Source organism: Dermacentor albipictus, chromosome 1, assembly GCF_038994185.2.
Source record: "Dermacentor albipictus isolate Rhodes 1998 colony chromosome 1, USDA_Dalb.pri_finalv2, whole genome shotgun sequence".
NCBI lineage: Eukaryota > Metazoa > Arthropoda > Arachnida > Ixodida > Ixodidae > Dermacentor > Dermacentor albipictus.
In genome coordinates this window covers 147,169,009-147,186,070 of record NC_091821.1, presented here as the reverse complement: position 1 = coordinate 147,186,070, position 17,062 = coordinate 147,169,009, and the positions used below count along the sequence as shown (strand labels likewise).

General features: G+C 47.4%; 1 protein-coding gene across 3 annotated transcripts in view; it reads left to right on the top strand.

The window, feature by feature from the left end:
* LOC135911021 (transcriptional repressor scratch 2-like) overlaps positions 1-17,062 on the top strand; it is a 30,016-nt gene that overhangs the window by 4,658 nt on the left and 8,296 nt on the right. Inside the window, exons 2-3 of one of the 3 annotated variants that reach the window (XM_065443107.2) lie at positions 2,473-2,693; positions 16,006-16,286. In XM_065443107.2, the coding sequence (XP_065299179.1) occupies positions 2,600-2,693; positions 16,006-16,286 (375 nt within the window). In that variant the 5' untranslated portion in view covers positions 2,473-2,599. Of the gene's footprint in view, positions 1-2,310; positions 2,694-16,005; positions 16,287-17,062 lie in introns of all 3 variants that reach the window. The other 2 variants (XM_065443106.2, XM_065443105.2) reach the window with 2 other exon arrangements.

Sequence of the window (17,062 nt, the reverse complement as noted above, 5' to 3'; positions counted from 1 at the left end):
CTGCTAGAACAACTGAATAGGTGCCAAGCGAAAGGAAGCCCTGTCGAAGGCGACAGATCACTATAGGTAGCTCGATGAGATTAGAAAACTTGCAGGCGCAGCAGGAGTTCGGCTGGCCCACTAAAAGGGTAATCGGCGATCTCTGGCAGAGGACAATGTCCTGCAGTGGAATTATAATGGCTGCTGCTGGTCATGATTCAAGAAATTCATGCTCAGTAGCTAGCTGCGCAGCGTGACCGACAAGAAATCAGGAAGAAAGCCAAAAAGAAACACAAATACAGCAAGACGCTTTTTTTTAATTATTCGCTGTTATGCGCGATTCATGTTTTGTGAAGATGAATGGTAACAAACGCGACCCCGTCCCACACATGCAGAATTTCTTTGTATCTATCTATCTATCTATCTATCTATCTATCTATCTATCTATCTATCTATCTATCTATCTATCTATCTATCTATCTATCTATCTATCTATCTATCTATCTATCTATCTATCTATCTATCTGTCTATCTATCTATCTATCTATCTATCTATCTATCTATCTATCTATCTATCTATCTATCTATCTATCTATCTATCTATCTATCTATCTATCTATCTATCTATCTATCTATCTATCTATCTATCTATCTATCTAATCACTGGGCTGAATTGGGTTGGCATAGTGAATATATATATATATATATATATATATATATATATATATATATATGGTGTGTGTGTGTGTCTCCGATTTTTCATTAATTATATCAGGAGACCAAGGAGAGCATAGGGGAACTAATCTGCAGTTCTTAATTTATTAAATAAATAAATGATAAATAAATGGATATAAAAGTGGATGAAAAAACAACCCTAACCTCCCGCAGGTGGGATACGAATTCACGTCTTCGTATCAGGCGTTAGATGCAAAAAACAAGAATAGAAATAGAGTATGTGCAGTATGAAATATGTAGAGGCCAACGCACACCAACTCCTATGTTTGTCAGACTATGAACGTTATTCTAAGATACCGATTGCCGGTTTGCGCTTTATCATTCTTGAAGCCTTCAAAGTGCTGCGCTGGAAACACTAATGCAAGCGCTTGCCGGATAAAGGGGACGCAACGCTCTGTGACCTTCTTTCGTGCTATTGGACTTATACATATATATGGCGCGCCTTTTCGAAAGGAATTGACGAGGCAAAAACTTTCCTCCAAAATAACCAAAAATTAAAAAAAAAAGACTGAGATGAACGACATGTGCGTATACATGAAAAAGAATGCCTACGGAGAAGTAAATGCCTGTGTAACGTGAAAGCAGTCAGTGAAACGAATGCTATTCCTCTCGCTATATGACCTACTTAATAAATCAAATAATGCGCCTTGACAGTCAAAGCAAAAGAATAATAGACAAAACACTGTGACATATTGCGCGCAGATTGCTAATTACTATACCGTACAGACTTGATCTCTTGGTTCTTTAAATCGGCTTTGTAATTTTAATTCTATAAACATTCGTACGCACCAAAAATTCGCCTAAGAACAGTGAGAAACTGTGTACAAGATTATTCAGAAAACAATAACTTATTTATGAAGGCTTTATGCAACAGTGGAGCTGCTCCAACTTAGCAGTGACTAAGAAAAGTTGGCTGTACGAGAAAAAGCGTCAGCTAAAACGTCGCAAGACAAGCACAGGCGAACACACGCACGCAACAAAAGTCGTAGTACTGAGAGTCGATGCCATTACGCTTCTTTAGAAGCAGCAGTATCTACCTCCCTCTTTATCCGAGAGAGGGACTCAACTTCTCAGTTACGGAAATAAAAGCAATAACGCACACCAGTGTCTCATCACTAGCCCTGGTAATGCTAAGGAGACAATGGCTCCCGCTTTGAGCGAGCGAACGACGGACTCGATAATAATAATAATAATAATAATAATAATAATAATAATAATAATAATAATAATAATAATAATAATAATAATAATAATAATAATGTGCAATGACGCGAGGCGCACAACGATCCCTCTCGGCGTCGAGCTGCTACCGGTGAAAACGCACCACAGTCGGCTAAAATCCACAGCCTAGCACCATGTGAGGAGAAGAGAGAAAGAAACACAGGCGCGCACGCCGCACGCGAGGGGTTGGTGGGAGTGGTGGCGGTGGTGGCGGCGTACGGAGGTCGGGACGTTGCAGCAGGGGGGGTCCGGGGGGGAGGTGGAAGGGGGTGGCGAGCCGGCGGATACGTCACACGATCCTCCCTTCACTGCCGCGACTTTCTCTTTCCCCTCCTGGTGGCATGACTTTCCTTTTTTTTTGTTTCCTTCTTCCAGATCAGTGTGTTACGCGCGCGCTGCTCTTGTTTTCGTTACGTGATTTCCTCCGGCGTCCTCTCTGTCTCCTCCCCCCACCTCCGGACCCGTGGAAAAGGAGGTGTAGGAGGAGCCTCCTCCCGGAGGAGCTCTCGGGCATCCCGAAACGTCATTCCGTTGCAGACGACGCCGCGTGCCAGACGAAGCGCCACGGTGCGAGCGAGGCAGCTACCGCTCAAGACTACGTCCTGCCTCCAAGACCGTCGCCTCCAAAAGGGGGAGGCCCGGTGCGTGACGCTCAGTGGCCACCATGCCTCGGGCATTCCTCATCACGAACAAGCGCTACAATTCGAGCATCGACCACGACGACACCGATCAGTACCGTCCCGCCGGTGGCGGCAGAGGTGAGCATTTACTTCCGTCGCTTTTCCTGCGCCAACTGTTAAGCACTAGCGCGCACCTCGAACCTGTTTGCCCAACGACAAGTGCAGTTCCGGAGCGACGTTTGTCCAAAGCGCGCAAGGACGCGCTTTCGGCTGCCGAATTCGCGCTTTGGAAAAATGCCCTCCTGCAGAATGTACAACTTAACGCTTCTTGAACAGGAAACAGCTCCCTCTAGTTCTTTGTCAGTTAAAACGTCGTTGAAAAGAATCGGCCCTTAAAATGTCGGTCGAGATCAGGAATGGAATTATTGAGGCTATTTATTTATTGTTGCGAGTGCACAGCGCTCATATTCATTTGTTTTACTTCGCTCGAGAAAGTAATCGTTATCACGTGAAGATCCACTTACAATAGCGCCCGGTCCTCCTGCCTTCTTCGTTCCAAAACGACTATTTTCCCGCGTAAAACCAATTTGTGATTTTGCGGCCCTAACATCGCCTGCACGCCTCGACACGTTCTACGCCCGCTCCTCAGAACTCTTAGCCGCCCTGACACATTCGCTATCACTTTTTTGTTAGGGTACGTTTCATCTTCGGCGCCACAGAGCTATGCAGTGCACAACGCACTGACTCTCGTTGTTCTCTGGATCTCCGCTCAATGTCCAGTAGCTATTTCTTCCTCTTTTTTTTTCCCTCGTCTCTTTAATTTTCGCCGCTCAACTGAGGAAACAGAGGCTCTGGCAGTGACAATTGCGTCACAGACCCAAGGAGCGTTAGCCACACCGGCCTTTTGCAACAACTGCGACTGGAACAAGCCCCGTAGTGCCGTCGTATAGCAAGTATTCGCAAACCGCCGCTTCTGCCTCTCGTCGTGCGAAACGCACTGCTTGGCCATCGACGGCAATGGCACTTTACCACAAAGCATTCGTGCACTACCTGACAGGTGAGCCGGCGGCGGGCAGCGCACGGCCGCCGAGCCCACGCCGTGCCGCTCGGCGCAAGCATGAAGCACCGCGCGTGCCACTTGGCTTTCGGTTGCTGCAGCCGTTTCTGTGGCTACGCGGGTCGGCTGATGACGACGGTTGATTTGTCCCTTGCATTTTGTTCCTCTTCCGTATGGTATGGTATAAAGAAATTTATTGGGTCCTGAAAGCCAACCCTAGGTTGAGGCGGGCCGCTCCCACGTTGCTACTGTCAGGCCGAGCCCTTCAGCCACATCGCGGGCCTTCTGGACTGCCCGTAACTGGTCAGAGAGTGATTCACTGTGTAGCATTTGCCACCACCATTCTTGTTCCTTGTCACAGTCTGTGAAGACCGCGGGGCACTGCCAAAGCATGTGGTCAAGAGTAATGATGCCATTGCACTTATTACAGTTGATTTGAGTTTCCCTCTCCGGATAGATCCTGTTAATAAAATCTGCTCTTGGGTATATTCTTGTCTGTAGCAAACGTAATGTGACCGCTTGGGCTCTGCAAAGCTTACCATGTGGCAATGGGTATTCCCTTCTGCTTAAATAATAGTGCTTCGTGATTTCGTTATATGTTAATAATCGATCCCTGTGGTCTCCGGGTGCAGTGTAGGTTGCTCGGTCTTGAAGAGCACGGCTAGAAAGTCCTCGTGCTGCTTCATTTGCCACCTCAATGAGGTTTCTCCTCTTCTGTCGTTCTCAAAATTGATTTCGTGTCCTTGACCAGTCTTGGTCATACGCGGTGCACCTTCTGTCGGTTTGATTTCGTTCGAATGAGCGATTCGAAAACACTTCGTCACCTCATCATACAGGGTGTTATTTTTTTTTTCAGCTGCACCAAATTTGTAAAAATTGCCTGTGGCAGATAGCACATTTCTAATCTTTGATCTAATTAACTACAACAGCGCTATACTAATCGTGCACGGTATAGTAGGAAGGAGGATAGAAAGCGTACAGCTCCAGGCTGTGCAAAGACACTTAATACGGCATCGTTCATATGCTACCTCCTACTTTTCCTCAGGCATGTTTTCCAATGATCGCGTATTTTTTCTCCCCACAACGAGTGAATCGGAAGCAACATGAAGCGCATAAATAACGTGTATTTGTAATCAAATGTTTGCCTACTCAGTGGATGTGCAGTCGAGGGGAGTACATGATGGCCTTGTTTCCTCCTTGCGGTTGTGAAGCACTGAATCAGCCATTATAAGAGAGGGATAGAGATGGCTTCTATTTGATGTATCTTTTTTTCTTCATTTAACACGCACTTTGGCATCTCCTGTCTAGCATGGAGAAAAAAATTATAGATAAAGAAAGATAAATGGTCTTCGGGACACGAGGAAACACTTCATTAAGCAGTCGTCATTGTATACCATAGATTTAACATAACGAGCCAAGTTTCAACAAAATTCCTCGTAGGCTAGAGAGTAAAGTACATTTATTTCGAACTACTAAGGTTCTCGTTTGCATTTCGGAGGTTATACCACCGGGCCACTAGGGGCGTATTAGCAGATAGATCAGGGTTAATTTTTGAGGTTTCTTGAACGCCTCTCTTAAATCTATAAGTACTAAGTATGGATTCGATTCCCGGTTGCGGCGGCTCTGGAATGCAACATGGTGCGCTCAGATTTGCGTGCCCATTGAAGAAGTAACCTCCGCCGGTCAAAATGAACCCGGAGCCTTCCTCCATGGCGCCCATCATAAGCGCCCCACTCTGTGGTTGTGATGGCTAAAATCGTCAGTTATTGTTTCTTCATTAAATACAAGTACACAGGCGTCTTCGCATTTAGCCTCTATCGGAATACGGACTATCCAGCTGGTAACCAAGCCTGCGCAGTATTGTTATAAACCTTGTGCGGCGGCAACAAAACGTCAGAGTTTCCAGCCCGCTGAGGTGGGCCATCGGGAGAAAAACTCAGATCTAAATATTGTAGACATGGCGTCACGAATCTGTAATTAATAAAAACTACGACCGCAGCCTGCGTAACAGTGTGCCTCCTAGATTTGCTGTTTACACTTACATTTCCCACGCGCAGTAGAAATCAGTCCACTGGCGCCTTCGCATTATGACGCAAGAGCCGCGGCGGGTGCTTATAAGCTGAAAAGCGCAGAAGCCTATGCCACCGCCTCCAGCACGTCACAGTGGGTCAGACAAGAAGCAAGGGAAGAACCCAAAGCGAGGACGAGAAAAAAAAGAATAAATTGAAAGAGTATAAGAAGAAGAAGAAATGGAGTGTTTGCGCGTCCGGGCAGCGTAAGAAACGTGCGGATAACGACGGGGACGACAGGTGGCGTCTGCGCGCAGAACCGACCAGCTCGACACGCGCCTAGCGTGCGGCTGGCAACCATTCGTTGACACCCAGGAGGTACCGAACGCGACCACCTTGGTGCACATAAACAAGCGGGCGGCTTCTGTGAGCTAAATTGCACCGACAGCCTTGTGTCTCATCGTTGTTGTATCGGCTGTGTTATATTTTTTTTTTAGTCTTTTTTTTTTCATGTGTAGTTTCACGGTGGCCCATGCGTACGGACCACGACCATACGGGCAGATGGCGTCCACTCTGCCCTTGCAAAGACCGCTCGTGGGGCGCGGGCAAGTCTGGTCTTAGAACAGCCCGAACCTCGAGAAGCGATGTGCTAGTGAAAGTTTATTCATGCTTTTGTGCGTGAGCGGCGATAGTTCGTGGCATTTATGCAGTAAATGACCTATACCTCATACCGGCGGACGTTAAGGAGCACTTTTCAGTGCTTTGCAATGCGTCACAAAGTGATCTCGCGAGAGCGCTATAATAGCGCTTAAAGGCGCGATATTACCAGTGGTATACGCAGCAGAAAGTGCATGGTGATCGCTTTCCTGTCCTCGCTATTGTCAAATCGTAAGACACTCGTCCGAGATTCAGCGCAGTGGCGAGAATTATGCAGTGATCTCCTGCCCCTAAACGTATAGAAATATAACCTTGGAGATTGGTCGGTTTAATTGTCACGTGTTCAAAACGTGCATGTCCTTTAAGTTTTACCAGTTAACGAAGATGACAGATGGCTTTTGACTGAATAGGCACTTTGACAATGTCATTAGCCCAAATTCCAATGCTTCAGAGTGGTGTTACACACCGTTCAAGTACGTCGGATGACGCAATATCGCCCGTCTCATTGCAATGACGTAGAAATGGAATGGTAAAGCGAAAACTCTCGCAGAACTAAAGAAAGCCGAGGAAAAAAATACAAGGTAGTGAAGCTTAACTTACAGGAATCTACGCCTATGGAGGCAACTTTTTTCGTTATAATCTAAAACGCCTTAAGATCCTGCAATGCTCCTCTTCGCAGATTACACAGTGCACTGCTCATACATAAACCGGATGGTTTACACAGCTTGCGGGCCTCGGATGGACCATAAAATCGTGCGCCCCCTTCCATATAACTTGCTCAGCGCGAATATTAGGTTACAGGCAAAAATGATTGGCCGGCAAGCACGCGGCAGCGTCACACAAGCTCGGAGCAAGACTTCTTTTACGACCCGGTAATCACAGCGGCTCGTCGTCCAGGCTCCGCTGACAGGATCCAGAAGTCATCGTGCCTCTGTAGATATCGAATGACCGCGCATCGTCAAAAATCGTAAAAACATGTCATGTCTGCAGCGCGAAAAAAATCCACATCAATTTTCTGTGCACCTGCGTATGCGTGGGAGAGAGAGAAGAGAGAAATGAGACTTCTTGTTATCCTCGCAGAGTTCTCCTCCTCTCTCTCTCCCCACTCCCTGCCTATCTCTGACGGTTGGCAGCGTTTCTTGGCTGTAATAGTGCAGCCTTCCAAACGCTCCCCGCTCATCTTTCCATCCCACCTAAAAATAAAGAAAAAAGAACATAGTTGAAGACAGAGAAAGACATATAAAAGTAAGAAGAAAACCATAGTGACACTTTTTTCACTTCGCGCCAAAAAGATTGATAGTTGCTGAAGAGTGCTGTCTAGCTTGGTAACGTTAGATATCAAGAGAGAGAGAGAGAGAGAGAGAGAGAGAAATAATGTTTATTTGCACCCGAAAAATGAGTCCCGAGGAGTCAAGAGTCTTTCTGTCTCTTCGGCTCGCTCCTCACTTTTCAGCTGGCTGTTGCTCCTTTGAGCTCAACGGTGTCCAGGGCCATGCGGATTATTTCTCTTTGATCCTCTTCCTTCCAGCTGGTCATTAAAGTCTCCCAGGATTGTCTATCCCTATCTGGTTTATTGTATCTAGGACATGTCCATATTATGTGTATCATGTCCGCCTTTGCTGCGCAGTGTTTGCAATTCATGTTCTAAGTGTTACCGTGCCATCTCTTCATAATGTAGGGGTTGCAGATCACCCCCGCTTGGAGTTGCCTCCATGTTATCTCTTCTTGCTAGCTTAGTTTCTTATGCGCCTCTGGCAGAGTTTTCCTACCCATTCTATAAGAAGTGAGAATTTCGCTGTAAGTGTTTATGCCTTCTTCTTTTTGGTGGGGCTCCCTGCATGGCTGGAGAGGCTGCATTGGCGTACCGGTAAATAAGTTCTCGGGCCAATGCGTGCGCTTTCTCGTACCCGGGCAAGCCTTCGCGGGCAGGAGTCCATATTAGGTTTGCTAATTCTTCTGGAATTGGTCCTTTCTCCAATATGTTGAGTGCCTCTTTGGAAATTCTCCCTGCGGTATAATTCCTGATGGCTGTTTTGGAATCTGACACTATGATTTTGACCCCTTTTTGAGTCAAAGGTAGTGCTCTGCAACCTCCACTCTGTTTTGGGTGGTACTGCAGCTCTTTGAGTTCTCACCGTTAGCCTGTGTCGTCACTGAGACGAAACCTGGTCTGCTTATCCAGAATTACCGCGCGCTATCTGGCTTGCGTCTGGCTCCGCAATGACAAAAAAAGGCACGCGTGCTGGTATCTCGATAACCACCTTACTCCGCGTTCACTGTACTGCATTATAGTATATAACTGCAGCATTTAACGTACATTTCTGAATCTTCAGGTCTATTCGCATGCGTGGCGCGCAGACCAAAGCTCCATTTTGGTTGTTATGATCTCTTTTTCGCTACTATAGGCCGAGACACTGCAACACGACGCACGCTCCTAACAGGCTGTCCGGCTGGAAACAATTTTACCGCAAAGCTTGGTCACTCTGCTGCGCTAAAACATCTTAGAAGAGCCAAACCTTCTTTCTCTAGCGAGGTCGCCGATATCGAAGAAAAAGCCGAGCGCTGTCTTAGCATGATTGTTACTGAATGTTGAGCAGTTGACTTCGTCTATTAAGTGAGGCGACTTCGATTTTTTTTTGCTTTTTGCTGAATATTCTGCGGCGTACGCATTTTCGGCCACTGATATGGGAAAAACCTCAACGTTGCTGCGGAACAGATTTATGTTGTATAAATGGGCCTATGCTTGCATTTGACATAGCTATCGTACCATATGTTGCGCTGAGCATCGTGCACACGTGATAGTGGAGTACCGGATACCGTTCTTTTTTAATTAAGATTTCCTGTTTTGGTTTCCTCTGGCGGAGCAGGAAAAGACAGAAAGGGACCCGTAGATGGTCTTAAAGTGCCTAAGTGCCTCGAGCTTAGAGCGATTACATTGAACGTTAAAAAAAATATGCGAAAAAAATACCCCTAGGTGTGCAACACGGGAATGCATAAAAAACAAACGACCCCACAGCGTCCTTGCACGCTCATCGCGCTTATATCGAGCTTGCAGGAAAAAGACCCCCATCTGAACTGAGGACCACCACTTCCGTCTCTCCATGTCGGTTTATTTTGCGTTTGGATTTGCGTCGACGGCGTCACGCTTCCATGACGTCACATCCTGTGTCAGTGCACCTCGCAGCGCAGCATCCAGACGAGGTGAAGATGCTGCGCAAGCAGCAAAGAAAGAAAGTTGACGCCCGGCCCACCTTCTGCAGGCGCGACGCACACTTGCGCGCAAGATGCAACCGACGGGAAATCCGCGTGCCAGGACCTGCGGTTGCGCGCGCCCGTGGGCCCGAGATCGCGGCTCTCAAACACCGAGTCAAAATTAACTTTGCGCGGGAGGGGTGCTCCGCAGCAGCGGCTAACGTGCGGGGAGAGCTGCGGCCGCCGCGGTGGGAGAGGACGCGTTCGCTCGGCAGCACGGCTCTGCCAGGTTGCGACGCGAGCGAACAGCAAAAAAACTGTCGCCGTCGGAAGGGCCGGAAGTGGCCACATGTTGAATGCCCCGCTACCGGAAGTTCTTCCGAAAGAAGAGACCACGAGTAGGATACGAGGGCCCCCTTAGGGACGGAGGCTGTTACGGGAAGGAAGTGCTTGAATTGCAGCACTGTTTAACAGATTGCACACTGCCGCTAAGAGGCTGGAAAACTTCAGCTCAACCAAAGACAGGCCCAGGGAGAGTGACCGCTTCTTGCTCCCGTTGAATTTCCTATCTGGTATGGTGCCGCGTCCTTGTGGGCTTTCCCCCTATAACTCCTGTGCAATTCAAAGCGATGGAGCGGTGGTCCAATTACATAGCGCCGTTGACCTTCGCTTAGGCGATGGGAGTCCCTGACATCGCTTTGAGATGCGCAGAAGTTATAGGGGCATAAGAACAGACCTGTGGAGTTCGCCTACTTCTGTTCACGCCGAGCATTTCTTTGGTCTGCTGGTCATACCGAGTTGCTCGTTTTCACATTGTACAGCATAAGGGGCGCTGCATGAGCATGGCATACTAATATGCGCAATCGTGACTATCAGGCTGCACGCTTTATAGCTGCGTACGCCGCTGTCATTGATGACCGTTTCCTCTTTTTCCTCACGACCTTGATAGAAAGATGAAACAAAGAGAGAAAAAGAAGGGATGTCTCTCTATATACGCGGCTGGAAAAAAAAGCGATATAAAGAGGAAAAGGAGAATGAACGTGTGGCATGAACCGATGCATTAGACTGTTCCCAGGCCCGGGCGTAGATGTCCCCAGTAGGTAGATGTACCTAAGTGTCTTGATCTTAAAGGGCCCCTCACCAGGTCTAGCCATATTGAGCTGACAAGCGCAGAGCATACATTGCGCGATAACGATGGTGTCTGCGAAGTATTACATCGCTACGCACCGCGGAAAGAAATTAAATTTCAAACCGAACGCCGTTTTTCCTTCTCGCGACCGCCGCGCCCCAAGCCGGAGGATGACGTACTCGTGTGCCTGCGCCTGCGTGCTGGTGTCCGCAGTGTGACGTCGCTCGTGGTGAGACGTGACTTTGAGAATTATTCAAGACATCTGTTATCTGTGCGATCTGTTGCTTGAATTGACGAATTGAAGTTTAGAGAAATAATAAAACACACAAACGGAATGTCTGCGTGTTTTTTTTTTGTTTTACTTCACACTGAAGCAAGAGAGATGTACTTGAGCTTCGTCTGCTTGTTCCCACGGTCGTGCGGTCACGTGCGCAGCTACCGAAACTATGCCATTTTCTTCCGTGTTCCTGCGCGTGATCACGCTCTGCGATCCGCTTGTTCGGCCTCAGTATTCGTGTAGCACTGAATTATACTGCTAGTCTCATGTTTGCTCGTGCACAGCGCGCAAAATCGTGCGCTGCGCGAACGAGAGCACAGCTCGCGCGCGACGCCGTCAGCGGAAGTGCGTAGCGCCGAAAAAAAGAAAAGCGAGGAGAAAACAAAATGAAGGCGGATCCTGTGACGTATGCGTCACGCGAACCTCGAGGTCCGGTATGGGAGAACGCAGGGAAGGAATTTCGCTTGCGGAGGCTAGACAGGGCGAGTGGAGAGAGCGTCTTGCTTGGCAGTGCATGGAGCCCGCCTGCTGAAATCATGGGTTCGCGGCACTGAAATATTTCTATCGGCTATTAATGATGAGATTTGAAAATCTTTTGCGGCAGAACGCTCCCTAGAGGACACGTAACAACTTCCAGAGTATAACCAAAATGTGCTTTGGAGACTGGTGAGGGGCTCTTTAAGAGGAAGCTTTAGCTCAGGTGTTCCTATCTAAATACATGTAAAAGGAGAATCGTTTTTCTCGGCAACCACCGCATCAAATTTGACGAGGTTTGTTTGCATTTAAAAGAAAACTTAAAATCTAGTGACTGTTTGTTTCGAATTTTTTATTTAGATTGTCCATATTTATTAAAATTTGCAAAAATATTTTTTAAGAAATCGAAACTATCAAGTTTACAACTCTGTAACTCAGCAATGAAAAACGATATCAGAATTCTGTGAATTGAATCTAATAGTACATCTAAAGCGGACAAATTTGATATGTTACACATTAATATTAAAAAAGTTAGTACTATGGAAATACAGCTTTTGCATAACCCTTGTACACAAGTAATAAATTCATGTAAGATACAAATTGACCTATCAAATTTGTCGCTTTGAATGATCTAATGGATGCCGTTTACAGAACCGCGATATCTGTTCTTGATGCAGAGCTATTAATTTTAAACTTTGCGCTTCCATATTTTTCGAACTTTCGAATTTTTGAAAATTATTCTTACAAAATTCAGGCCCTAAATCGAAATTCTGCTTGCAACAGTCGCTATAAGTTACCTTTATCTCTCAAATGCAACAACTTTCATTAATATCGGTCCAAGGATTATCTCAGAAAAGCGTTTTTAAGTTTTACATGCATTAGAATAGGCCGCGTCGGAGTTGGGCCCGAGCTAAAGCTTCCTCTTAGAGCGATTACATTGAAAGTTATAAAAAATGTACAGAAAAAAAAGAAGCCCAAGCTGTGCAACAGGATAATCGAAACAAATGTGTAGCAGCGTTCGATCTGCTTTTGGCGTCGTCGACGGCTATGATCATAGTATTGGACTCCGAAAATATTTAAGAGAGCTGTCGCTCTAACGCCGTCCCAAACCACACTTGTGTTGCCCGCATGAAACCTTACTTGAAAGTTTATAGACGCCGTCGTTTGACATTACTTTCGTCAGAAGATTTACGTAAAAAAAATCTGGACATGGTCAAACCGTTCATGCTTGCAGTTCAAAATGATCCGAAGCGAAGGAATGAGCGTTCAGTAACTGCAGTATAAGAACAGGAGAATCTATCGTTTTGCTTTATGCCTACCACTTGTTGTGTACTGGAACCAGAAGCAGTCTCGCACAGTGCCGCCGGTCGAGTAGTTTAATAAATACAGATAGGTATGTCCGTTCTCTCTTTTTTCAGATGTGCACGCAGTATACTATGTATATTGTGAAAAAGTTGAAGCTCTTGTGCCCTGCAGAGCTTTCCCGTTTTGACTGGGCGTTTTTCTCGCCAAGCGTCCGCTAGCTCGCGCAGTTTGCCTTCAGGTGTGCAACAATATGAAAGAACGCTTTTCTGCGGAACCCCCGAGCGGCTCTATACTGGTGCCCCGTCCCCCTGCTGCATGCACAGGCGTGATCTGAAACGCGCGCCCACGTATTATTTCACAGGCATAAACCAACAGGTACTTTGGCAGTCAGAACGTTTCCGGAATTAGCCACAGAGACAAACAAACAAGAGACCAAACAGAAAGAAAAAAATGTGCACCGCGCAGAGAGACACCAGCCAGGGGCCGAACGGCACGGCAGACAGCGCCTCCCGCTGCGCCGTGGTACTGCAGCCTGCACGAGTTTACCCAGCGGCGGTATTTCACGTTCGGCCCGGTGGTCTCTGGCGCATCGCCAGGCCAGCGCTGTCTGCTAGCGTGTCGTGCGGCAGACAACGCCACGCTGTGCTAAATCGAGCAGAAGACGACATGCCGACTTGTCGCGCGCGAGGCAAACCTTGCGAAGGAGGCGAAACACACAAGCGCTGCTTCGGGCGGCGAAGACGACGACACGGCGGTCTAAGCCTATGCAGGAAAACAAAGGGGAAAGGGAAGCTCTCCCAAGGGGTCTGCGTGCGTGGTTCGTTCATGAGGCAGCCCCCGTTTCGCTCAGACGTCCGTTCAACGTGGTGGCCATCCATTCTTAGCGAGCCACGGCCTGTGTCTCGTCGTCGGCCATATGTGCCTCCATCGGCATGGCCGGGCGTCTTTCAACCATAATCGACACATTCTCCGCTCCATGCGGGGACCCTTTCGCGAAGGGACGAGCCGGCAGAACCAAGGTCACCGCAGCCAAGTGTAGGCGGAACCACGGCGCCCCCTTTTATCGGCACCTGCGCACGCGGATCGAGGCTGGCTTCCGCGCGAGGACCTCGAGTGACTCAAGTGTCCGTAATCTGGGAAGCAGGGCCTTAGACGGCACACGGCTTCTGCCTCGTGTTTCACTGAAGCAGATCGCGCCCCGTATGGCCTCTGAGGTAGCCCGTCCGACCGGCTGTTTTGGATGCACAGGACGAGCCTGTGGTTAGCCGCGTTCCGCTGTGGCCGAAAGCACAACGTGTCGACGTCAGGGTACTTTTGAGCGCTCTCGATGGTTTATGTTTATGAGCCATATTTAATTAACCTAAGTTATGCGTAAATAAATCGCGTTTCCGAGCCATTTGGCCAAATGTCTCCCTGAGCGAACCCATCAAAAAAAGAAAATTTTGAATATCATTTTGCAGTCGTGCATACGACCATTGACATGCTACTCTGCGTAGGTAGAAGAAAAGCGATTAAAATATTCCAGAGGACAATGAATAAAAATGAAAAAAAATGTACCAGTAATTCTGATAATGATATTGCAGATGAGACGATGGCGAAAAATTCAATTTTTTTTTCTGTCATGAAACGAATAAAGCTTTCCGAGAAGGCCAATTTCTGAGAGGTATCAGATCAAATAAATTCAAGGCCCGCCGCAGTTTTGAAGGACAGTTCATGCAACCTAAGATGCCACGTGATGTTGGTGGAGCATGACAAATCTTGTCCATTCGGCGCTCAAGACAATCTCTTGTCGCGGTACACAGGGTATTCAAGTAATACGTGTTCCACTGTCTCTAAACTGGCACAGTTATCACAGTATATATAGGCATCAGGAGTACGCCTTATGCGACAGATGTAGTTAACTGTGTCGAGGCTGATATTATAACAGACTGATGGAGAAATAGCCGTAAAATTCTTGACCTTACAGTGGGGTCAACCGATCGTAGGAAGTTATCTTCATGAAGCGGCAGACTCCAGAGAGGATACCTTTCTTCAAAGGCATATTTCTTTCTTTTTCCATGTTGGAAGCATTGGCTTTAGTAAAAATATATGATTCTACAGTTTCTGTACTGACGTCTATTTCCGACAGCTTCATCCGTTTTTTTGTGTGTTCTTTTTTTGTTTCCCAAATCACCGGAGTATCCAGGTAGCCACTGGAAAGTGATGCGATGTCCAGCAATGTTGACTTCATGGTAAAGATACCTAACGGGATGGGCTGCAGGTCGTTTGTTATAGCGCCTGTGCATGTCCCACATATCTTATAGAGCTACATTTAAATCCGTGAATATGACTCAGCGCCTCGATGGCTTAGGAAGAACTTAAAATAAGGGCCTCCTTAATGCCACATAGCTCGGCTGTCGTTGATGGTGTCGCTCGCTTCATGGGGGACGAAAATCCCCTTCCCTCCTTAGGTTAAAAAAAAAAACACACCGTTCAAAAAACGGCGATGAGCTGTAGAGCCGTCTGTGAAAATGTGGGTTACGGTTGAGTACTATGTGAATATATTCCAGAGCAGTTTGATTGGTTGCTGCTTCAGGCATATTGTCTTCTGCACTTGTTCCAAATATATGGTACAATACCAGTGGGTAGCTGTCCCTACGCCTCCGCGTGAAATTCATAGCAAGGCTTTTGTCGGGAGACCTCTTGAATTCACGTAATCCAGAATGTTTGCCAACATCCTCTGTAGCCTTTGCCCGTTAATTATACTGTAAACACATGCACGTCGTTCTGTAAGTGTTAGCGCGAAATTTATTTGTGTCGTGTGCGACTGAGGTCTCAGGTGTTTCATTCTTATATGACCACTAGCCATTTTATCACAAATCAGTTCTGCAGAATCCTGCAAGGTGGAGAATCCCTGCAGCGTTACATAAGAGAGATCTGATTGTACGACTGACTGTGTGTAACAGTGTGCACTGTGTGACGCTATGTATGTCTGTACGTCCTGCGTGTTATACTCCGTATGTGTGTCCGCCTCTGCGTATGATACTGCATGTGTGACTGTGTGTGACACTGCTCCCAAAGGCAGCCTCGATAGTTCCTTCTTGCTTCTTATTGTTAATTTTCTCTAATCTTTGGACACTTTCCCCAGCACAGGGCAGCCAACCGGAGATGTCCTCTGGTTAGCCTAATTATCTTTCCGTTTATTTTATCTCCCCGTCTCTCTCTGCCAGCGCCGCGCTTGCGGGTGGACACACTGCGCTTCTTATTTACCGGCTGGCGGGTTCCTTTTGGTGCGCAGAGTTGTCAGTGGCGTAGTATTGTTGGGCTCGGGCACGTCGAGCCGCCACTGACCAGCCAGTCTGGTTTTGCAGAGAACAGCCCCGAGCGGCGCGTGAGCACAGCCGAGGCACCTGCCGAGCACGAGGCGGAACCATCGTCGCGCGGCCCGGAGGCGACGGCCCAGGGTTGGTGGGCCTCCTGGAAACCGGCCAGCCCGCGGTCTCCCGCTAGCCTCTCGCGCACTGTCACGCCTACCGTGTCTGAAGAGCCGCTCAGCCTGACGGTGCACGATGCGCAACCACAGCTCTCATCTGCAGCAGCAGCTTCGGCGAGCATACTCGCTGCAGTACTGCAACAAGTTCGAACTCTTCAGGTGAGACGCCTTCCCGGCGTAAACAATGAAAGATACTTGCCGGTTTCAATCATAAACTATATGCACGTTACGTAAACAGGTTTCATTGAGATAAATCCGACTGGGGCATTCTTGCCAAACCTTATACCTTCTTATCAGGACACTGGTGCGAGTTCGTTGGTTCATGATCTCGAAGCAAACTTTCACCAACGCGATGAAAACGAGACGAAAGACGGGGAACATGGAGGAACACAGACGAGCGCTGACTTCTGTTTATTTTCAGCATCCAAGCAATATTTATACCTTAACGTTAATAAACATTCTAAGAAAACTTAACAGTCATACAATCTCTGCGATATTGCAACGTTACATACGTTACAAACGTTACAACGTTACAATGTTGCTCTATCATTGAAACACCGACCCCTCTGCCCTATATAAGAAAGGTCGCAACTCAGTGGAATCTCATAACCCACGTTACGTGCGCAATCGGTGAAACGTTTTACACTCATCCTAGAGCAACGCACACGTGCTTCTTTCTTTGTCAACAAAGGGCATAATTTTGCCAGGTTGCACGGGGCGGGAAACAGCACGTTTACGTTATATCTCCCCGCAACCTTTTTTACATTATGGGAGATGCGGTGAAGGTACGGGATCACGTGCGTTTTGTTACGTTCCAACTGAGTTTGCGGCAACTTCTTTCCTTTCACTATTTGCAAAAGGCTTTCACAAACTTTTTTTTTTTGACGAAGGCCGAAGGGTAATCAGTATTATTTAGACAAGGGGGTCTGGTTTTT